Consider the following 24,262-nt stretch of genomic DNA (forward strand, 5'->3'; position numbering starts at 1 on the left):
AGAGGGAGAGTTTCAAGTATCTCGGGTTCGTGATCCAGAGTAACGGTGAGATTGACGAGGATGTCTCGCACCGTATTGGGGCGGGATGGATGAAGTGGAAGCTCGCGTCGGGGGTGCTGTCTGATAAGAAGGTGCCGCCCAAGCTTAAAGGCAAATTCTACAGGGCGGTAGTCCGTCCGGCCATGTTGAATGGAGCGGAGTGTTGGCCAGTTAAGAACTCGCACATCCAAAAGATGAGGGTGGCAGAAATGCGGATGTTGCGTTGGATGTGTGGGCTGACTAGAGGGGATAGAGTTCGGAATGAGACCATCCGGGAGAAGGTTGGTGTGACTCCAGTGGAGTACAAGATGCGGAAAGCCCGATTGAGGTGGTTCGGACACGTGAAGAGGAGGGGCATGGATGCCCCGGTCCTTAGGTGTGAGAGGCTAGCGTTGGATGGTTTTAGGCGGGGTAGGGGTAAGCCGAAGAAGTACTGGGGTGAGGTGATTAGGCGGGACATGGAGCAGTTACAGCTCACCGAGGACATGACCCTAGATAGGAAGGTCTGGAGGACGCGAATTAGGGCAGAGGACTAGGGCCAGTTTGAGTCGCTAGTGTAGGGAATTACTTGGTGGGGTTTTTTTCTTGTTAGGAGTCCGTGTTCCATGTTTTATTATAAATATGTGTGCTTTCCTCTGTTTTATATTACTTATGGGTGTCGTATTTATGTTATGTAATCTTGTGCTGTGCTGTACTATGTGTTGTGTGGTATCTCGTGTCTTGAGCCGGGGGTCTATCGGAAACAACCTTTCTACTTCTTCAGAGGTAGAGGTATGGACTGCGTACATCTTACCCCCCTAGACCCCACTAGGTGGGAATACACTGGATTTGTTGTTGTTGTTGTTGTTGTTATCTCCAAGCTTGTGATTTCTATGTTAAGAAAGGAATTGATCTTCAAAACCATCCAAGATACAAAGACAAAGAATCCTCAGATATATTTGCTGTTTTATTTGAAGATGATTTGCTTTAACAACCGAGTGGAAGTTTGTAAGTTTTCAATTTACATATACCAAAATTGTATATTTGTACAAAATATATTTCACTATTTAATCAGATTTGTTTTTTTTTGTAGGGATTGTGGTGTCTTTATTATTATGTATGCAGAGTGCCTTTCTTATGGTCACAAAGTTATTGCGACGGAGTTCGACTCCAACGCACTACGTACAAGATATGCTGTACTTTTGTGGGACTATGGGATCCGAAAACAAGAAGCAAATGTCCTTAGTGATGTTGAAGCACCATTGAGGCCTGCAAGACAAAGTAGAATAACTAGTGTCACCGAAATTGTTGATGTATGATGGTTGATGGATTTTTGACTTTTTGTATTTTAGAAACTAGTTTATGGATATAGGTTTTGATTGTACAGACTAATTTTTATGTTTTGAATTGGTTCTATTTCATAGAGTTCTACCATTTACTGTGAGATATTGTTAAAAAAAACTTACGTAGTTTTTATATTATGTTTAAAAATACATATATCTTATAAATCAATTGTATTTAGCCTAAAAATATATATGTAGTGTTAAAATCAAATATTGCAAAAATACATATAGAACATTCATAATATGTATTTTACTATGTTGTTGTTGTTCTTTGAAGTTTTTCACCACCTTCCTATATTGTTAAATATAACATGTTGTGTGAGATTTATGAAGTTCTACCTTTTACTGTGAGATTTAGTTAAAAAATACATATATAGTTTTCATATTATGCAGAAAAATACATATGTTGTATAAATCAATTATTTTTCAGCATAAAAATACATATGAAATGTTAGAATCAAACATTACAAAAATACAACTGCAACATACCTTATATGCATTTTGAGGATGTTTTCATTACCTATAATTATAAATTAGGATTTAAATTAAAGTGAAATTTCAAAAATTATTGCAGTTATTTACAAAATAAATATACAGTGTGGATATTTTGCTACAAAATACATATGGATTATACATTAAAAATATTTGTCAAAAAAATACATATGCCGTGTTAATATAAAGCTAATGAAAAATACATATAGATCAAACCTAATATGTAATTTTGATATGTGTTCATTTTAAATCATTATACAAGAGAATTTTAATTACAGATAAATTTGACTTTTTAATGCAGTTATAGATTTGATTTTAGTTACAAAATACATATGCAGTGATGATATTTTTATTAAAAATACATATGGATTATACATCAAATGTATTTTTACAATGTAAATGCATATGTAGTAATAATATTATGCAATTCAAACATATATTTACAGAATATGTCACATATATTTAAACATTTGAACAATTAGGAATCATATACTTGTTTGGTTAATCAAAGTTACCACCTTTAACCTAAAATATATTTACTATGTCAAAAATACATAAGAACTGCTTCTAGAAAATACATGTGTAATGTACAGCTTTTGAAACATATATAGCTCCATTATTCAAATATTACTATCTTCAATTGTCAAATGATTTATAAATGCATTAACTAAACTGAATTAGTTCATCATTATAAAAAATGAAAAAAAAAATGTTTTAAGAAATAATACAGAAGAAGAAATGTATCAGTTGCGATATTTCCTACAAGAATGCCTATTGTGACCCTTAGCCCCACAACCACCGCATGAGTTGATATTCTTCTTTCCAAATATATCCCGACCTGATTTTCCACGATCCTTCTTTGCAGTTCTTCTGAGAGGTCTTTTGAATTTTGGAGGCAGTACTATTTCATCACGTATGCTCTCTAGAATTATCTAGTCATCGCTGTGTGGCAACGGGTAGATTGGAACATTATATGTCTTCAAATTAATTTTTAGTTTAAACAAATCTAAACAGTATGGCCCCTTTTCAAAATTCTTTTTCTCCAACACCGCACAAGCATGTGCACATGGTATCTCATCTATTTGAAAAGCATTACATGAACACTTTTTTTTTTCTTGATGCAAACAATGAAGTGCTTTTGTTTGTCATGTACCATATACCTATATTTTGTAGCTGGTACAACCTGACATAAAAAAAATTAAATGCACTAATACAAAAAGATGAATTTCATATTTCATGATATGTTGTAAACACACCAGCATTTTTTTTTAAAAATACTTATGCAAATAAAAATACATATGCAGAGTACTTTTTTACAGAGCAGACAAATACATATGCAGTTGTTAATAATTTTCAATACGACAAAATTCATCTGCAAAATACATATTATGTTTTTAAATTTTCATATTTTTAATGTTGTATATCTTTTGATTAATTTACAACTGCATGGAAAGTATTTTCATATTTATGTTTCCATAATTATAATTTCAATCCGTTGGGGGGAAGACTCCAAAATGGAGGCGTCACACGCGAAATTCATCAAGGGTTTTCCTCATTGAACCCTGATTTTTTCGATGGCTATAAAAGGCTCATTGATTGAGCTGAAGGGGGGGCTTTTCTTTTCTTTTTTGGGGGGCTTTTCTTTTCTTTTTGGGGGAAAAACGAGGAAAAGTTCTGAGGATCTTAGTTTGAAGTTTAGGTCGGAGACGAGGTTTTGAAAGAAAACATATAGTAGTTTTTTTTTAGGATTTCTTTTTCTGTTTCTGGGGAATCCTGGACGATATTCAAAGTTTTGAGCGAGAGACGAGGATATCGATTTGTTTTAGGGTTTTCAGAAGATAAAAGCTCCCTTTAACTATAGAATATATTCCCTCTTCAATTTTCTTTTGGAAGTTTGGTCGATCAATCGAAAGTTCTCACATTGATAACATCAACTCCCGGTGGTAACAATTTGGCTGATAGCTCGAGTCCCGTTTGCTGCTTTCAAAGAGATACACTCGCGTCCTACATGGGCCCTTTTTCTCTTTGTATATGCATTATGGGTCATCGAGGCCAATCCTCCATAAGATGACTTCGAAGGCCTTAAGGAAACAATCTCATAGTACGCAGATATGAAGAATCGAAGAAAAGAATGAGTTAAAATCCCATCTTTGAAGCGACAAAGGGACTAAAAAGTCTTTTTTTATTTATTTGTTTATATTTTCTTTTTATTTTATTTGTTGTCTGTATCTATTTTATTTAGTTATTTATTTTTATTCATTCATTCGGGCCAAGAAGCCAAAGGTGTGTTTAATACAGGTGGCGCAGACTTGAGCCAAAAAGGGCTCGGAAACATAGAATTAGGACAGGTGAAAAAAATGGGCCAGAAACCCAACTAGATTAGAACAGGATTGACGGTTTGGGCTTAAAAACCTAAATCATTACTTCTCCCCTTTCCTCTTTCCCTTTTGCTTATTTGTTTTACGTGCTTTGCGAACCTAGTTGAATCCCTAGTCAAGTCGCTAAAAACTGGTTTTGCATAAACACCAAAATATTTATAAAATTGCTTTCTTTTCAAAAAATAAACTTTTTTCAAAGTTAGTCAAAGACGATTTTCAAACAGTCCGGATAACCGCAAGTTAGCGGACGTTTTAGGTGCCTAACACCTTCCTAAAATGTCAATAGGAACCGATTACTCAGAATCTCTCAACTTAAATGATTTTTCTATTTTAGATCGTTTAAAGTATTTTATAAAGGTTTCTTAATTCCTTTTCAAAATTAAGTGGCGACTCTTTCAAAAGTCAAAATTTCTCTGCAAAACAGAAATGGTGACTCTGCTGGGGATTTGTAACTAGGTTCTAACAAATGTTTAATTTCGTCTTTTGGTTAACTGTTTATATGTTTATATGTTTCAATTCTATAAAGTTTAACTATCGCATCTCATGGCATATTCCTGCATTATTTAAATTATTTTGGAGTTTCGTGGATGTCCCAGCCCCTGTTGTTCAATTCCAAAATGTGTTGGAAATACGAATAGCTTATTAGCATGTGAGTCATCTGATGGTTGTTCATATTTTCAAACTCAAGCTGTCTGCTTAAGAACCAATGTTCAAACCTACTCTAGACACCTAGGATAGAATAAAACCAAAACCCTATTTTAGGCATGAGCCTAGGACGACCCAATACCCGAGCGGGGTATTGGGCCCATTAGAAAACCTACCCTGCGTCTATTGACCCCAATTTAATTATTGATGAACCATATTTATGTGTTGAAGCAAATGTATGTCTGTCTAATTCAATCCATTATCCTTTGGGGGTCGGGAAAAAGCTTGATTTGCTTACTTTCGTAAGAAGAGTTGAAGTAAGTTAAGCAAGAAATTGATCGATTATGGAGGTTGAATTTAAGGCATATTTTGAACGTCAACGGATGTCACCAATATAAGAAATGAATTAAGCTAAGAAGGGGAAGACTAATAGAAAAAGCACTCAGGAATTAGTATTTTTTATCTTCTGTGTGGAACGTATCTTCTTTCATGTTATTTCCCTTTCCCTAAAGCTTGTATCCCTCTTTCGTTATCTTTTGTAGGCATTTATGCTCTTTTAGTGTCTATAAAAGTTGGGGGATAATGGAGTGACCTTAAGCAAGCATATATTTTTTCTTCAAAAACCGTTAGGCCCAAACCCTTGGCTCAAAAGGGTCACCTAATTAGGATGCATGTTTATTACAATATGCTTGTGTAATATAACTATTTATGTGCTTATACGTATTATGTTGATTTGAATCAAAGGCGAACTAATCCAATCCCATTTTCTATAGAACATCTCTAGGCAAAAATATACCCCACTATACAAAAGTCCGACTAAAAGTACTCCAAGTCTCCCAATTTTCTCAGAAAAGTCCGTAGTCATTCTTACAATTTCCAAAATGATCGCTACCATTTTAGGAAAGTTAACTTTAGAATCAGAAAAATCTGTTATAGTTTCAAACTACGTAGGGCCTGATTTCTCCTCCATAAGATACGTAGGCAGTCTTTCAGCCCGACCCATGTCTCTAAAAGCTCTGTTGTCCTCCACTTTCTTGAAGAAAGAAGAAGAGTTGAACCTTTCCGAAAAATTCCACCTATACATATCATTGAGCAAAATCCTGTTCATTGAAATCCTCGAGTCATCATTATTTCATGGATCAATTTGCAGAGATGAGAAACAACTCTATGTGTTTACTTCCTACCTTATTATCTTCTTTTACTGTAATACCCCGCATGTTTCTAAGCTAGGAAGTGAATAAGTATTCCTACATATGAAATCTCCTATCCTGTGATTCATACTTGAGTACATCACTTATAATGAATATCCTAATTATAGGATAGCTTATGATGCATTAAGCATGTGCATATGGGTCACTTAAGGTAATATAAGCTAAGAGTTTTTGAATCCATCAAGTTTTAATGTTCGAATTTGCAAGGGTCATCTTTGAATGAGTATAAATCAATGTTAATGTGGTATTTTGGATGATTTAGACCCACCAAATTTTAGAGAATTGAATTAGCTTTCCAACGATACCAATTTCGCCTTAATCCAATACCCGAGCAAAAAGTTATGCCCATTTTCGTGAGAGACAGTAAGCATAGGCGATTGGTTAGGCGCCGCCCAACCCAAGCATAGGCGATTGGTTAGGCGCCGCCCAACCTAGCTTAGGCAATCACTTGGACGCCGCCTAAGTCAGTTTTAGGTGCCAAAAACACTCTGTTTTGAGATATTTTAAGGGTAATTAAGTCTTTTAACACTCCTTACACGTCCCTAAACTTAACCCTACGAAATATATAGCTTCTAAACATATTACAACCCTATTATCATCTCAAAGGTCATCATCCAAGAGCACTAAAAGAGAAAAACAACTAGGGTTCCTTAACTAATCTTGAAGATCCGATTTCAAGAAAATTGCTCCGTCAATCATCAAGAATCTTCCTTCTAAGGTATACGTGAGTTGATTTATGAATTCCTTTCATCCATAAAGATCAAAAACCCTCTTTTTCATTATAAAGTATGATTTCTATATTGTTGGGTGTTGATGATCATCTTGTTGATATTGGATGATTCCCAAGATGGAATCTTTATATGTTTTTTTGAATTTCATGATATCATATGAGCTGGAAACATGTAAATTTGGTTGTTCATGATGTATAATTTGATGATTTCACCTATGCTTAAGATGTGCATGTAAGGTGTTTGATAAAATGCCTAAGAAACTAGAAATCATGCAATATAGCTAAATTGTGACTAAGTGAAGGATTCATGATATGCCCTTACGTTCCAATGACTTCTATGTTGTTAATGTGCCTTGTAAATGTTGTTGGAATACTCATGAACTATTCTTATGAGATTATGGTATGTTTACTTGCAAATCCTACTTATGAACAAGATGTATGATAACCATGCAATCCACATGAACTTCCATGCTATTGGTATGTGTTGCCAATATGATTATGCAATGAACATGATATTAAGATTGTGCAAGTACTTCCATGGGATGTGAAATCCTTTTCATGCAATACATTGTTGATAACCATGCTTAGTATGAGATCCCTACTTATGATATTATAAATTATGGACTCTACTCCTATGATTAAGTCAGTCATGTGTGTCAGTTTCCTTCCATCGAGTCCTGGGGGTACTTGTACCCGAAAACTATAGCTGTGTGTCTAGAGCCATGTCATGTTTCACGATATCCGAACTCAAGCTATGATTCCATAGACTTCAGTCAGTCATGTGACTCAGGAAAACCTCATGATCTTAGTCAGTTGCCAGATATCAGTAACATTCCACCAGTCAACAGAATTCAGTAAGATTAAGTCATGCACAGTCAGTTATTCATGTCCAGTCCCTCCAGATGGAAGTAGAGGTTAGCACCGAGTGAACCTAAGGATGAGAAATCACCCGCCAGTTCAGGGTGTGATTCTTAGTAGTCATCTTTGTGTCCCAGAGCTACGTAGCCCACGTAGGTTGAGACATCTTAAACCGTCAAATTAGGGTTGATGAGGTGGCTTAACTCGTCAGTTTAGGGTTCCCACCATTCTCATTGAGTACCCACCAGATAAGGGTCACTCACAGGCTGTCCTTACCCGTGGCACACTATTGACACCCCTCTAGTCGGGGCAGAAATTGGACCCCAGCTTAGTCATAACACATACATGGGGCATGTCAGTTAAACACTACTTCGCACAGTTTCAGTATCAGTCTCAGTAAAAGAACTCAGGGCGTTCTTCAGATTTCAGTATATATAGGACTGTTAGATACAGTCGTCCATGTTATCAGTTTTAGTATCAGTCATGACAGTTATCAGTAAACCATGTATTAGCTTACAGGTCATGCTATCACGTATTCATGGTCCCAGTTTTTATATATGTGTGATTGCACTCCCACGTTCATATTAGTCAGTCAGTGTTGTTCATGCATGAAACCCTTTATGTTTAGCCTACCTTCTTCGTATACTCAGTACTCCAGTTGCACTGACGCATTTGCGCTATGGTATTTTTTTTTCATGTTACACCATAGGTTCCAAGACACGAGCTCCAGCCCAGCAGTATCGGTAGCATTCCAGTTGCAGAGACACAGTGAGTCCTCATTGATTCGAGGACAATATGATTTGATTCATTTATTTATTTCTTCAGTTTAGTTTTATGGAGTTAGTTGGAGACATGTTCCTTCAACTCCTTATTCAGATAGTTTAGAGGCTTTCAGATTTATGTTCAGATTGAGTTGTTTTGGGTATTTTCACCTACATGATTGTATTCAGTTGAACCTTATGGCCTTACAGTTCTATGTATTCTGTATTATTATATCATGATTTGTAGTATACAGGTACAGATATCAGTCGTGGGTTAGCTTGTGGTCCCTCGGGGTCATGAGCACCGTGTAGTATTTCGGTTCAGCGAATCGGGGTGTTACATTTACTTATTACTAACGGAACCTAACACGTCAGCGTTTGAGTTGTTTTTACTTTGCAGGTAATAGAAACTACTCTATGTTGGCATAAAATGACCGTACTTCACCAGATCAAAATGAATAAGAGATCCGCTTCTTGACTATAGCTTTGTTACAGGAAAAGAAAAATGACTAGTAGTAAAACTGGACTCTACCTATCATTTTTCAACCCTGTAAGCGATAGTCTCAAGGATGGAATAAGGGAAAACGTGAGGGAAGAATTTTCCAAGACAATCGGAATCATAAAAGATTAATTGGAGGAAACATTATTGAATTGGACCTCCAATCCACTCATGACTCATTGTCCGTCGTATAACAGTAACTTAAAACCTGTCATTGTCATGTCATGTCAAGAAGCAAAATAATGGTAGCCCTAGAACAGTCAATAGAAGAGTCAAAGAGTTCGAGAATCAAAGAAGCCTAATCTGGAGGAAACCGAGGTGGTTAACTAGGAAGGCGATGACTCAATTGAACATTTGATCCTTTGCTCTATCAAGACAAACGCAATGCAAACGTCATGTCATGCATAGAAGTACTTATTTATATCCTAGTAAGATGGTTGAAAGTATTTTTAGGGCCATTATGAGTTTATGTACGAACTACGTTTGACCTAAATTCCCAAGAAATGGATACGTAGGCGGCCTATGTCGGCTTCGGTCAACCCCTTAGGAAAATTTATCCTTTTTTTTATCTACGAACTATGTTTGACCTGAATTCTCAAGAAAGGGATACGTAGGCGGCCTATGTCAGCTTTGGTCAACCCATTAGATTTTTTCTATATATATCCCTAGCGTAGTCTTGAACTACGTTTGACTTGATTCCTGCTTCAACGGGATACGTAGGCGCCCCAACGGCTCGGTCATATAACCCAGGAAATGGAAACTGGGGCAGAATTTTTGAGAAGTAATCTCAAAAATTTAAAAGAGAAGATCAACATCCAACAAAGAGAATGAAGATCAGTAAAGACTTCAGAAGATGATATCATCTCAGACTAAAACTGGGGTAGAAATTTTGAGGGAGGCCTTAAAATTTCAATCAAATACTGGAATATATTTCAAATTCCCCAACACTAGAGGTCGAAGTTGAGATTTGAGAATAACCACTTGTGATAAGGTCTAGGAAGACTGAATCTCCATCTTTGATAAAACCTCTGGTAGAGAGCCTCGACAATGCTGAATCCCTAGCAATCCTCCGTCAAACGTCGGACATTGTCAGAATCAAGAGAAACAGGGTTTTTGAGCTAGCACATGACATGATTGGCGGAGATTTCTAAAGTTTTGTAGGAGTTTTCCGAAACTATTTTCTAAAAAATTAAGACTACTTTCTAAAATCTATATAAATCTTTTAGTTAATGATTGCCTGGACATCAATTAGGACGGGGAGTCAAGGGTGGAAGTCCAAATATGATGGAGTACCCAAAAGATGGCGTAGAGCAAATTGAGAATCAAAGAAAGTCAACACGGAGTAGTTTCACTCAACCTAATCAATTTCTGTGGGTGCAGGGACCAATACACAAAAATGAGAGTCTCTTTAAAAAATCCCCGAGCAAATTGGGAGCCACACCAGAGCACTAATGCTCAAGAACGGTATTTTTGGGTAGCCCTAAAAATGGGTTTAGTACCCATATATTGAAGACCTTTTGAAGTGTCCATCTCATTTCTTGAGATCATGGAGGACAAATAAAAGTGTCTTTTCTTCTTTACAAATATTGTATTTAGAATTTTTCTAAAAAATCAGTCGCTAGAAAAAAGCGACTTTGTGTCTACTAATCGTCTACCTTGAGTACAGGTACATGTAGAAAGCAAGACGCTGAAAAATGAAGTCAGGTAAAATTATTTTAAAATTTTCCAAGAGGGTCATTGCATATCATTGTCGTAAGGGCCATTACATATCATTGTCGAAAGGGCCATCGCATGCCGTAAGGGCCATTGCATATCATTGCCGTAAGGGCCACTACATATCATTGCCGCAAGGGCCATTACATATCATTGCCGAAAGGATCATTGCATATCATTGCCACAAGGGCCATTGCATATCATTGCCACAAGGGCCATTATATATCATTGCTGCAAGGGCCATTGCATATCATTGCCGCAAGGGCAATTGCATATCATCTCCGCAATGGCCATTGCATACCATTGCCGCAAAGGCCATCACATATCATTGCTGCAAGGGCCATTTTATATCATTGTCAAGAGGGTCATTGCATATCATTGCCAAGAGGGCCATTTTATATCATTGCCAAGAGGGCCATTTATATCATTTGCCGAAAGGGTTATTTTATATCTATTAACATGCAACACACAACGCTGGCGTCGAGGATATCATCATCATTCAATAGCTATTAACGCGCTAGACACAATGCTGGCGTCGAGGATATCATCAGCATTCAATATATCTGTTGACGCGCTAGACACAACACTGGCGTCGAGGATATCATCGTCATTTTATATCTGTTGACATGCAAGACATAAACGCTGGCATCGAGGATATCTTATCATTTTATGAATCAGCATCTGAATGCATCGAGAGCACACGATTTGAAGAGACGCCTTTAAGTCGCTATCTAAGGATGAATAATATATAAGATTTCCTAGAAATTGATAATTTAAGGGTCATCTATAAATCATATTATTTGAAATAGGATAGTCTGCAAGATCACCTATGAGTTGATAGCCTGTAGGTCATCCGTAATCTACAACAACATCCTAACCGGATAGTGTGCAAGATCGCCCAAAAATTGATAGTTCAAAGGTTATCCATAAGTCGCAAATAAATTCATACAGGAGAATATGCAAGATTATCAAATTGATACGTCCAAGGGTTCTCTATAAGCCGCTTCATATCCAAGATCGATTATGTGAAGGGTTACCCAAAGACTAACAATTTGAGGGATTATCTATAAGTGCTATTGTATCCAAGGTCGGATGATGTGCAAGAACACCTGAAAGCTAGAGATTGGAGGGACATCTATAAGCCATCTTTTATCCAAAGTCGGATAATGTGTAGGATTACCTAAAAGCTAGAAATTAAAAGGATATCTGTAAGTTGCCTCGTATCCAACATCAAATAATGCACAAGATTATCCAAAGATTGACAATTTAAGGAAAATTTATAAATCGATCATCGACTATAACCGGAAAGGTTATCATTCCACATATAACAAGTGATATAGGTAAACAAAAGGGTTGCTACTCCAGCACAAGATTACACGGTTGTAGGGACCGTTCTGCATAAAGTATCACCGGTATCCAAAAGGGCCACCCCATTTTAAAGACATATTAAATCAACAAATGTGATTATTATACAACAACCAAGAGGGTTGTTGTGTTTGTTATTGCCATTTATTTCATTCCAAACAGGTACATGAAGAGATGACTCCGCTTCTCAGGCAACAAATCACGTGGAGATATGGTAAAAGACTACATACCTCTTTTGTGAATTATGTTTAGAACTAACACTTTTTGCTTGAAGCATTGTCGAGATCATCCAAGAGGATGAAAATCTCAAATCCAAACCACAGGTGTGGATGACTCCAAAAAGGACACAACACAACATGGAACTCTTTTTTAGCAGCAAAACGGGACATAGTCTAGAGAGGGACGTCAAACTCTTTTGATGCGAGCTAAATGATGATCACCACCACTATATAAACATGCCTCTATTAGAAGGCATGTGGGTATTTTTGGATATTCTGGTCTCAACTTTACCATCGAAATATTTCTAAACTCATGCCGAGGGTAACCTTCTCTTTCTTTTAAATTCGGGTGGCAACACACTTAGAGTTTTGGAAATTATATTCCGGTAAGTTCTTGCCTATGGATGTGAAGGATCCCACATTCATGGTTAAGAGGTTACAAGCCTCTTTTCTGCAACTCGATCAACTTGTCACTCATCTTGAGCCAAAGATCGTCTGAAATAAAAGACTATCTTTTCTACCAATTGAGTCGAACTACAAGCAGTCTGATTCCCCGAGTCTTGGAGATATGTAGACTTGGATCTATGTAGAAAATTTGACTGCATTCCAACCTTCCCCCCAAATCCTTTTATTCTCTAGCTTTTCGGTTTCATCAAAAATTCCAAAATCGAGATGCCTAGTGAATCTTTTGAAAATCGTGCTTTAAATCAAACTTTAATAACTATAAGTGGCCTGAATTCTCATGGAACCTGAGATATGTAGGAAACCTGATGCCGAGGTCCGGCCATAACTCTTAAATTCGTGCGAGAAACCAACCTCTTTCAGATTCAAATTTATGGCCGGACAAAAATTAGGAACGTCAACCACCCTTTGCCCAGGATTACTTGCATCCATCCTACCCAAAGAGAGGGGCAGTTGTTGACACATAATTTTTGCCCTCCATAACTCAGTTTTAATTCGGAGTTTCTTAGATTTTCAAATAAAATTACAACATTTATCTTATCCATATAAAGGATTTTCAAAAATTTTCCTATATGTGATTTTGTCATTTTTAAGTACTGATTGTATATCATCGTATTCAATTATACAAAATTATACAATTTTGATACTTAAATATTGATTTTGCAAAATATCGGATTATAATCAAGGCCTATGTTGAAATAAGTTTATAATGATTAAAGTCTTGATTTAAATAAAATTTACTCTCAAAAATATTTCATTCGGATAAATATGTGTTTGATTTTATCGAATCAAGAAGCTCGGAGTTAAATAAGATATTTAGTCATTTCGAATTTCGAATTAGTTTAGCCAATCTATTAGATTTGACCATAATTGAAATTAAGTTGGCCATAATCGCAATATAATTGGTTATTTAACTTTCAATTTAGTCAAATTTAATTAGAATAGGATTGAAATTATTTTCTTTCCATTTATTGATTCCTACTTCCCAACACCATATCAATTCGGTCTCTCTATTTTCTACCATAGTTTCAGCCTGTGTGACCAACCAGCCCACTTTTCCCTTAAACTATAATAGCCCATCTCAAAATCAACCTCAATTTCGACCCAATAGTCTCACAATACCAACCCATTAAAACCCATACCCTTAAATCCATTAGCAACTCACTTTCTCTTTTAATAGCCTCAAAAAAACAGCCAAAATTGGCCCAAACACCTAACCAAACTAGCCTAATTCCATGTTTTGACCCGGCCCAGTCCTATATGTCTTGTTCCCTAAGCATAACAACAACATCATCAACAACCCTCAACCTGAATCCAATCGAACTCGACCCTACCAGCTCGAAATTCACCCGAAATCAACCAGTTTGTAGCCCCTCCTCATGTGTCTCATGCGAGAAAACCCTCGAGGCTTCCAGAATCCGATGAGTTGTACCCCCTAACGGCTCAATCCTATGATTCTCAGGATAATAGGTATGATTTCGTACACATTTGGAGGATTTTCATTGGTTTAGGGGTGTATTTCGTTTGTTTCTTTTTTATTGATCCGCGATTTTCAATCCGTTAGGGGGAAGACTCCAAAACGGAGGCGTCACACGCAAAATTCATCAAGGATTTTCCTCATTGAACCCTGATTTTTTCGATGGCTATAAAAGGCTCATTGATTGAGCTGAAGGGGGGATTTTCTTTTCTTTTTTGGGGAAAAAACGAGGAAAAGTTCTGAGGATCTTAGTTCGAAGTTTAGGTCGGTGACGAGGTTTTGAAAGAAAACATATAGTAGTTTTTTTTTTAGGATTTCTTTTTTTGTTTCTGGGGAATCCTAGCCGATATTTAAAGTTTTGAGCGAGAGATGAGGATATCGATTTGTTTCAGGGTTTTCAGAAGATAAAAGCTCCTTTTAACTGTAGAATATATTCCCTCTTCAGTTTCCTTTTGGAAGTTTGGTCGATCAATCAAAAGTTCTCGCATTGATAACATCAACTCCCGGTGGTAACAATTTTACTGATAGCTCGAGTACCGTTTGCTGCTTTCAAAGAGATACACTCGCATCCTACGTGGGCTCTTTTCTCTTTGCATATGCATTATGGGTCATCGAGGCCAATCTTTCATAAGTCGATTTCGAAGGCCTTAAGGAAACAATCTCATAGTACGCAGATATAAAGAATCAAAGAGAAGAATGGATTAAAATCCCATTTTTGAAGCGACAAAGGGACTAAAAAGTCTCTTTTTATTTATTTGTTTATATTTTCTTTTTATTTTATTTGTTGTCTGTATCTATTTTATTTAGTTATTTATTTTTATTCATTCATTCGGGCCAAGAAGCCAAAGCTGTATTTAATACAGGTGGAGCAGACTCGAGCCAAAAAGGGCTCGGAAACATAGAATTAGGACAGGTGAAAAAAATGCGCTATAAACCCAACTAGATTAGGATAGGGTTGACGATTTGGGCTTAAAAACCTAAATCATTACTTCTCCCCTTTCCTCTTTCCCTTTTGCTTATTTGTTTTACGTGTTTTGCGAACCTAGTTAAATCCCTAGTCAAGTCGCTAAAAACTAATTTTGCATAAATACCAAAATATTTATAAAATTTCTTTCTTTTCAAAAAATAAACTTTTTTCAAAGTTAGTTAAAGACGATTTTCAAACAGTCCGGATAACCGCAAGTTAGCGGACGTTTTAGGTGCCTAACACCTTCCTAAAATGTCAATAAGAACCGCTTACTCAGAATCTCTTAACTTAAACGATTTTTCTATTTTAGATCATTTAAAGTGTTTTATAAAGGTTTCTTAATTCCTTTTCAAAATTAAGTGGCGACTCTTTCAAAAGTCAAAATTTCTCCGTAAAACACTGATGGCTTACCCCTCAACTCTTCTAACGCTCTTTCCTTGGCCCTCCAACATAAAGTGTATATCAAATCCATACCAAAATTTTCCTTCATTTCATTTTTTATTTCCGTCGTACTGTATTTTCATTTGTGGTTTTTGAATTTTTTTTTAACCATACCAACTATCAGCATACTAGTTGCATGCACCTTGGGAGATCTTGTCCTTCACTGGGCAAGTATGTTCAGGTATGAATCTTCTAATTCTAAACATTTCAGTGTCTCCCATGCCTGATGCACGCATTAAGAATTCTCAGTTTCTTGATTTGCAAAACAATGTATAACTGCATCAAACATGATTAAATATATTCAAAATACATATCCAAAGTAATATTTAACAAAATCAAAGTGATATAGAATGTACGTACGTTTTCTTACTTGACCTTTTACTGCGCGTTTGAAACTTTTCCCTAATTTCATAGTCCTTCATGACTGACTTTAAGATTTTTTTTTGTCAAGTAAACCTGATTGTCCTCAACATGCTTGTGATGTGGGTCTGAGATAATCACCTCAATAGTATCCATCTCAAAAAAATCTAATGTTTGTGTATCTTCACAAACCACCAAAGCTCCTTCATTTGTTGTATTTATTAATGTTTGCAAGTTGTTACAGTTGATTCCTCTTTCAGCAACACATATAGATGAACTTGCCAAGTTGTTTCCTACAACTTTATCCAAAGTGCTTACATATAAAGGAAGACAATTCATGTCTTGTATCAGCTTTTTCTGCAATATAAAAACCTTCAAACCCATATCGTTATGCATTTCTATCCGCCCTACATTAGCAGTGATTTGATATTTCACTAAAATACGTTTTCTGGTTAAATTCACACTTAAGTGAGATGCCAAAATATCGTGCAGCTCAACAAATGTTTTTGATGTGCTCAACAGTATAGCATCAGTGACATATTTTTCAAAGTTCTTTTCGTACGTCCATTGGCTAGAGTGCTTCACAAGGACTGGTATGCTTCTCATTTCTACTTGATTTAATCAATAAATAAACAAATATACATATTTGTCAGATATTACTTATTTTAACACACTATTTACAGCTTTAAGTGCAGACAAAGTTACCCAGCCAACATTTCAATTTATAAAATACATTTAAACAATATTTGTTTAAAGTTACATACAAATACAACAAAAGTTTTCAATCAAATACAGAAAATACTCCATCAAACAGAAGTAAAACAGGTACGAAATATATTTTCACATATACAGTTATATTCTCAAATTCTGAAAAGCAAAACAAAAATACATATGCAATGTTAACATAAATCATATCAAAAATACTTATGCAGTGTTAACACTAAGCATATCAAAAAAATACATCTGCAACATACATAATTTGTAATTTGATAAGTTTTATACATATTTGTCAAATGTCACTTGTTATAACACACACTTTTCAGATTTAAGTGCAAACAAAGTTACACAGCCAGCAACTCCATTTAAAAAATACATTTACACTACATTTTCTTAAAGTAAAATATCTTTTCAAATATACATTTATACTGTAGAATTCCGACAACAAAGCAAAAATACATATGCAATGTTAACATTAAGCAAATCAAAAATACATATGCAACAGATATTTTATACTTTTGTATGAGTTCATAGAATATCATCAAATTCAACAGATACATGCAATCATTCATTTATCTAGTATTTCAGAAAATAATTGAATCAACTTCAATTCGAAAGTTGTTTACAATTTGTTCTACTATTAAAATAATCAAAATAACAACAAACGATCCTCAAAACAATATTCGAATACTGATTTTTTTCCCATTAAAATAACTTTAAAGCTGAAATTTGCAACAGAAACTTGAATTCCAATTTTACTGCTGCCTTGAATCTAACTCGAATTGTTTTTAATTTTTTTCACATATAAATTAAAGTCGACAACCAAAACTTGATAGGCACATCAGTAATGGTTACAAAAAAAAAATGAACTGAATAACAATAATGATTATGTACCTTAAACAGTAGTAATGGTTGAATTTTCAACTGACAGTTGAATTCAAACAAATGGAACAGATGAATCAACAGTTGAATTTGATTCAATCAAATTACTGCATCATTTTGCAATTGCTGTTGATTTCGAAGAAGAATCAGTCCAATTTGATTCAGCAACACCAATGCTTGAATTTTCAAAACAGGGGAAGTTTAAAACAAATTGTTAAAAAAAGATACAGCTGTAAATGGGGAAAAACTAAAATTTGAATTCTCAAGTTATAACGGATGTCACGTTTTTTAAGAGTTTTAAATGAAAAACGAATCTACATAATTACTTGATTGGTAATTATACCATATATAACTCAACTAATTTCAGTTAATTAAGTGCAGTAATTTTTTTGTACATGTATTTTTCCAGCAATATTTTTTAAAAATACAAAATATAAGTTGCTATAAAATGTAATTATCAAACTATTGCTATAAAATTAATAATTAGGCTCTTAAGTATGCTATATCTGAATTTTGCCCTTAAAAAATAGTCTAAAATTGGGCTGGTCTTGATATTTTCTCGTTTATAAGAGAAGTCTTACAAAGATGACCTTCATAGGGATGGTTTTAATTTTTTAGCCACGATTAAGAACTTTTGTCCATAAAAAAGATGTTCAGAATATTTTAAAACAGTGAACCTGTAAAATTAACCAACTTTTTATGTTTCACGCCTATTAAAAAGCTAGGTAATTTTACCATTGTACTTCATTTAGTCTTCTCTTGAGTTAATAAAATATACTTGTCAAGAAGTCAAAATTTAAAACTAATGCATATAAAATCTTGCAATATGAAACTTTTCATATTTTTTATTTGAAGAGTAAATCACTAATGTTGTACATCAAAGTGAAAGGACGAGTATTTAAAAAAGTCGAGCTCGAATGTTATTGGAGCCGAAATTTCAATATGTCATATATCAATGTGAAAGAAGTAATTAGATTTTTTCTTCATCTTTTATTTTTAGTTTGTTTGTTAAAGATCAGACTCTATAAATGCACAATGATGATTGATGGAAGCAATATGAAGTAATTAATGACATGAATTAATTATTTGCAATTTCTGTGTTGGTCAAAATTTTAGTTTCAAAGACTAAATAACTTTCAAAGATAAAATGAAAAAAATAGTATCAAATAATATGCATTGATTTTGTGAAATAACACACATAAAAAAACATTCATTAATAATAAGGACGGTGTGTAAATAGGAACGGAGGGAGTATAAGTTATAGACAAAAATCAAAACTTGAAATATTTTGCTCATCACATAAGTTTTAACTTTTGTTCACATGACATACGTTAAGGACATCTTAAGATATTAAATTGCCCAATTGATTATAAGTTTTTTCTTACGGACAAAAGTTAAAAATGATATTGTGTTCACCAGACATAATTTCTAACTTTTGCTTACAAGACAAATAATTGGAAGATCGTGAGACTAATTGGCCAAAGTTTTGCTTTATAGACAAATATTAAAACGTATTAAGCAAGTATAAAAATTTAAGACCAAACATTTGACTAATAAATATTCAAGATAGATACTTTGAGAAACTCTAGGCGTAATATGAATTTCCTTCCTTAAAATATTTAGGTCCAAATTAATTACCCCTCGCTTTTACTTGTCACAAATTTTCTTTATATTTCTATGTTTACTTGTCATTTTTGACATATTAAGAATTTTTTTTTTTCTATTTTATCCTTAGTATTAATTGTTTTTTCTCTAAATTAATTTTAACACATAATGTAAACGACAGTTAATAGGAATACTATACTAAAATAGCCGTGCCATTAATTGTTCTTAATGAGTGTGTTAAATCAAATTGTGATAAGTAAAAGTAAAAGTAAACAGAGAGGTATTGAAATTATTGAATGCAAGGTCTGTAGATGGCAGTTCATTCATGGGACGATTGCACAGATAAGATTTCTTAATGCCACCATTTGATTTTGATCTCCTTTTAAAAAACTTTAAAAATACAACTGTTGACAGCCAAAAAGTAAGTAAAATTTTATTGAGTTCCAAATTACTACTACTATTTATTACTAGCTTATCAACTGTAGATACTGAACATATACACCTGAAATTATAATAGGGAGTAAATATGGATGATGGGAGAAATGGATGTGAATAGGGACGAAATATGGGGCACATTCATTAGAAGTAAATGTCTTTAGGTAGTAGTAGTATAATCTTAAAACGTGACTTCTCCAACTGCAATTTAAAGTCACATTGGGACTAGCATCAAAATAGTTGATGACACAAAATATAAATAACTGGCTGACCCATACTCTTTGTCTTCTCTATATTTTCTATAAATAACTATAGTATTAGGTCATATACGCACAAAAATATCTAAGATTACATGCTGTTTTCTCAGAAATAATTAAAAAAGTTACTATTTTGATTCCTAAATCCTAATGGCTTCGTGGAATTCAGTTCCGCTGGAAGTGTTGTACAATATTTTGGGATGGGTAGCGTTCGTCTCATGGTCCATCAGCTTTTATCCTCAAGTCATTTTGAATTTTCGTAGGAAAAGGTAATTTTGTGTTTTTGTTCTTCTTCATTGATGTTTATTTTTAAGGTTAAGTTCCGTTTCTTACATGATTTTATTTTTTTAAAAGTGTGGTGGGATTGAATTTCGATTTTGTGGTGTTGAATTTGACGAAGCACTCTTCGTATCTCATCTACAATGCTTCCATGTTCTTCAGTAGCGCTGTTCAGAGGCAATACCACAGTCGATATGGATCTAACGAGGTTACTTGACACTCCGACCCCTTCAAATCGCTTTCTATTTTGATATGTGTGATCTTGCTATACGTGCACACGTTTACGCTAAATATGTTATTATTACTCATATGCTTGTTTTGATGGTATGTTGAATTGCATCAAATGTTACTTGCATTGTTGCTGAGTTATCGTTAATTTATGTTAAAACGGTTACACAAGCTAAATTTAATCTTTGTGATAGTTGACTAAACTGTTAATTAATTAAAAAGATTGCATTTGACTAAGCACCAACTGTCAATTTAAGTAAAAAGATTGCATTTTGTCTTTTTTCTATCGGAAATAGCACCAACTGTCAATTTAAGTAAAAAGATTGCATTTTGTCTTTTTTCTATCGGAAATATTATATACTATTAAGCTAGACTATTTTAAGAGCTATATTACCATTAACTTTTACTAACTAATTGAAGGCTAAGGTGTCATTGTGTCAAGTTTCCTTCTGCTTTATTTCTATGTTTTAAATGGAATTAATGACATTTGTGTTGATTAACCTTTGAATATGGTTTAACTGCAGATGATACCAGTAGCTGCCAATGATGTGGCTTTCTCTGCTCATGCTGTTCTTTTAACAGCCTTTACCTTGTTTCAGATTTCTATTTATGATGTAAGTGTTCCTTTCCTGTTTACTCTTTTCACTTCAAATGATTATTTTGGTTCTTATAAACATGCATGTTTCTTTTCAGCGCGGAAATCAGAAGGTTTCGAAAATTGCTTTAGCAATTGTATCCGTTTCTTGGTTAAGTGTTGCAGTTTGTGTGTTTGTTGGTATCCCTAAGCATTCTTGGCTATGGATAGTGTCTTGCTTCAAGTAAGCCACCTTCTTTTAAATCCTCAATTATAATAGATACTCTACCAGTTATTTGTGAGTCTCTTGACTCTTTTACGGGAGGGTTAACTTCACGTATGATCACTGAACTCTACCTATTATAATATTATAGTTCTGGCAAAACTGTTTTTTGTCGAGTTACAGTAAATGTACGTTATCTAGTATAACGATAAAATCTCACGCTTCTTTCACTTGATTGCAGTGCATTGCAGGTTGCTATGACAGTAACCAAGTACATTCCCCAGGTAAATAGCTTGCTTAATCATTTGGAATTCTTACTTTGTGTGAGGAAAAAAAAAACTCACACTTCCTTATCAATAACATTTATGATATATGTCTATAGTTGTCCGCATCTTTGACATAGTTCTTAGTACTGTTTGTTTTCTTCCAATGCATCATTTTGGCTATGGAAAATCTATAGGCTGTAATGAACTTCCGGCGAAAGAGCACTATCGGTTTTAGTATTGGCAACATTTTGCTAGATTTGTTTGGAGGATTAACGAATTATGGGCAGATGGCAGTGCAATCTATAGATCAAAGTGAGTTTCTGTTTTTCAATAATATATTTTTCAACAAACATATGTAGCAGTTTCTAGTTTTTGTCCTAGTTAAGAATGTATGTATATGTGCCTAATAAAGTATTTGATCGAATTTTTGCTGCAGATTCTTGGGTGAACTTTTATGGAAACATCGGCAAGACTATGTTGTCATTGGTATGAATAATGTTCATGTATTGTTTACCTATGTACATTCGCGATCAAATACTCTTTTTGTTTTTTGATCAATTGAATGTTGCAGGTGTCGATATTCTTTGACATTCTCTTCATTGTGCAACATTATGTGCTATATCCTTCGAGGAAAGAAGTTGTTTCTCCTAATTTAGATGTGGTAAGCAAGAATCCATTACTCAAATGTAGAATACATTATGTGCTATGTCATATATAGAATGCATGATTTGATGAAAAGAATGTATTTATTACTACTTGTTTCTACTGTTAAATATTTATTAGTATATACTTTGATTATTTATGCATAAATATGATCCTTTTTCATGTATTACTCAGGAAGAACCAAAAGGACATTGAGGGACGATGATTGATGCTCTAATTCAGTTGATGGTTGGAAACAAAGTTATTACATGTGTGGCCATTTGGAGAGTAACGACGATACAAGTTTACAAGGAAAACTGAATCTATAGAATGTGTAAAAGTCATCTTGGTGTACCTAAAATCCACAATCTTTATAATTCCAACATTCTTCGTTGAGTCGAAACATAGTTGAAGAAGATGTAGCCTATGATAGTTTGTAAATTCGCAGGCTTAGCCATTTAGTTAGATTATGTGCAAATCAAACAAGTAGTTTGTTTGTGGATTTGGCCCGTCATTTCTAACGTCAAGCTTGGAGTAGAGAAGTTGAAAATTGAAAAACATATTTTAGTAGCATTTGAAGTTTACACTCAAGCTAAATTTCTTTTTTTTTCCCTTATTCCCAAACACTTACCAATCAATTATCTCTTTTCAACTTCTTCTTCAAATACTTCTAAATTTTGAATTAGATTGAAAAGACTCGATCTCAACTCACATCTATAACCTTCAATTCTGAGTGTGCACGAGTAGACACTTAAACTTGTATAAGGTTGAATAAGTAGACACACATGTCTTATGCGACATAACGCACGGTCACATAGGGCGCCACACATGTGTCTAATTTTTCAAGTTTGTACAAATTTAAAAGCCTACTTATAAATTATCTTATTCTGAACTTAAAATCTCGTACTTGATTTTGAAAAAAGAAAAATTCCTAACTTACATAGTGAATTTATATATGTAACTATACAAAACCAAGCCTAACGTAACTACAGATCAATTTCGATCACCAAATGAGGTTGTTGGGAATTTTGTAATTTAAGCTTAGTAGACACGCACCAAAATAGAAAAAAGAAAAGAACGTGTCCTCAGTTGACTAAAAATAACTACTTGCTTCCCAAGTTTTCCCACCTCCAAAAACCCCTATATAAATAACGGCCCCTTTTTCGATTTCTAATACCAATTCAACCATTTTTAGCTCTTGCATTTTACATCTTTCAATTTTTATTTTTATTTTTATTTTTATTTTTCTTCTGATCGTTGGAGAAAAAAGATTCATTCTCTTCAATTTAGCGAGACAATGAGGAGAGAAGGTCGCCAGCACGGTATGGTTCGTACTTTTCCAGTTTTACCCTCCCCATGGAACCCAAAACCCGAGCCCAGGTACATCAAAAAGTCCAATTCACCGCCAACCGCTGGGCTTTTCACGAAGGTTCCATCTAAGCCCAATAACCATTCCAAGTTCACCGGCAAGTGCGGTAGGCCCAGATGCACCAGCTGCCATATTCATCCTGCTGGAAAATCCAAGGACAAAACTAAGGGCACATACAAGTTAAAGGGACGTGACGACGTCGTATCATTGGTTACATGGAGGGTTGTTGATGCTAAACCTGGGTTGAATTTTTCGGGGTTTTCGGCTACTGGGATTTTGGATCATTTGGATAATTACGATGAGCATGGAATTTACTATGATGTCTTTGATGAAGGTAACGGCGATGAGGATTTGGTAGTTGACCCCGATTGTTCGCCGATGAACAGCGTTGAAATTGAGGAGATTGGTGATGGTGATGATGATGATGAAGAGAAAATGAGTTTCTGTGAGGTGGGATTTGTGTGGGAAAATGTTGAAGATGACGGAGATTGGTGTGTGGTTGAAGGAATCTAATTCAAATCTCTTTCAATTGTTCTCCCTGTCATATGTATTATTCCGGGCCAAAGTAAAATGAAACGAAGACGGGCAATATTTGTATGTTACATTTCTGTAATTGTATGTATCTACTGTCAAATAAATTGCAACATTTATTTATAGGGCATTCGTTTGTGAGAAAATTGCAGTTTTTGTCATATGCATTGATCAGTTAAACTTATAGAAAAAAATTGACAATTTGATACTTCAGCTAGTTTAATATATAATTAAACCAATTCATAGGTATTTAAAGTTTATAAGCATATTCCTAATTCCTTCTTTTATGTCAATAATAATAAAGATGATAGTGTCG

At 34.5% G+C, this 24,262-nt stretch overlaps 2 protein-coding genes across 3 annotated transcripts; both read left to right on the forward strand.

Annotated features, from left to right (window-relative positions):
- Positions 1–19,868: 19,868 nt before the first annotated feature.
- On the forward strand, positions 19,869–22,637 carry LOC107860717 (cystinosin homolog). Of its 2 annotated transcripts, none has more exons than XM_016706172.2 (9): positions 19,869–20,103; positions 20,276–20,321; positions 20,866–20,955; positions 21,035–21,159; positions 21,380–21,422; positions 21,599–21,716; positions 21,841–21,890; positions 21,976–22,065; positions 22,242–22,637. In XM_016706172.2, the coding sequence occupies exons 1-9, from the start codon at positions 19,985–19,987 to the stop codon at positions 22,260–22,262; spliced, it is 702 nt and encodes a 233-aa protein (XP_016561658.1). In that variant the 5' UTR covers positions 19,869–19,984; the 3' UTR covers positions 22,263–22,637. The 2 variants fall into 2 exon arrangements, with proteins under 2 accessions (XP_016561658.1, XP_016561657.1); XM_016706171.2 differs by having other exon boundaries at positions 19,871–20,103; positions 20,189–20,321.
- A 315-nt stretch (positions 22,638–22,952) lies between these two features.
- LOC107860718 lies at positions 22,953–24,076 on the forward strand. Its single transcript, XM_016706173.2, has one exon. The coding sequence runs from the start codon at positions 23,344–23,346 to the stop codon at positions 23,926–23,928; it is 585 nt and encodes a 194-aa protein (XP_016561659.1). The 5' UTR covers positions 22,953–23,343; the 3' UTR covers positions 23,929–24,076.
- Positions 24,077–24,262: the final 186 nt, after the last annotated feature.

Source organism: Capsicum annuum, chromosome 2, assembly GCF_002878395.1.
Source record: "Capsicum annuum cultivar UCD-10X-F1 chromosome 2, UCD10Xv1.1, whole genome shotgun sequence".
In the NCBI taxonomy this organism is placed as follows: domain Eukaryota; kingdom Viridiplantae; phylum Streptophyta; class Magnoliopsida; order Solanales; family Solanaceae; genus Capsicum; species Capsicum annuum.

What these genes read in the sequence shown, in the direction of transcription:
- LOC107860718 (XM_016706173.2), top strand. Translation starts at nt 23,344, where the DNA reads ATGAGGAGAGAAGGTCGCCAGCACGGTATGGTTCGTACTTTTCCAGTT.
- LOC107860717 (XM_016706171.2), top strand. Translation starts at nt 19,985, where the DNA reads ATGGCTTCGTGGAATTCAGTTCCGCTGGAAGTGTTGTACAATATTTTG. An exon ending in TTCAGATTTCTATTTATGAT is followed by an intron (nt 20,956 to 21,034) that starts GTAAGTGTTCCT and finishes GTTTCTTTTCAG; the next exon opens with CGCGGAAATCAGAAGGTTTC. An exon ending in TTTCTCCTAATTTAGATGTG is followed by an intron (nt 22,066 to 22,241) that starts GTAAGCAAGAAT and finishes TGTATTACTCAG; the next exon opens with GAAGAACCAAAAGGACATTG.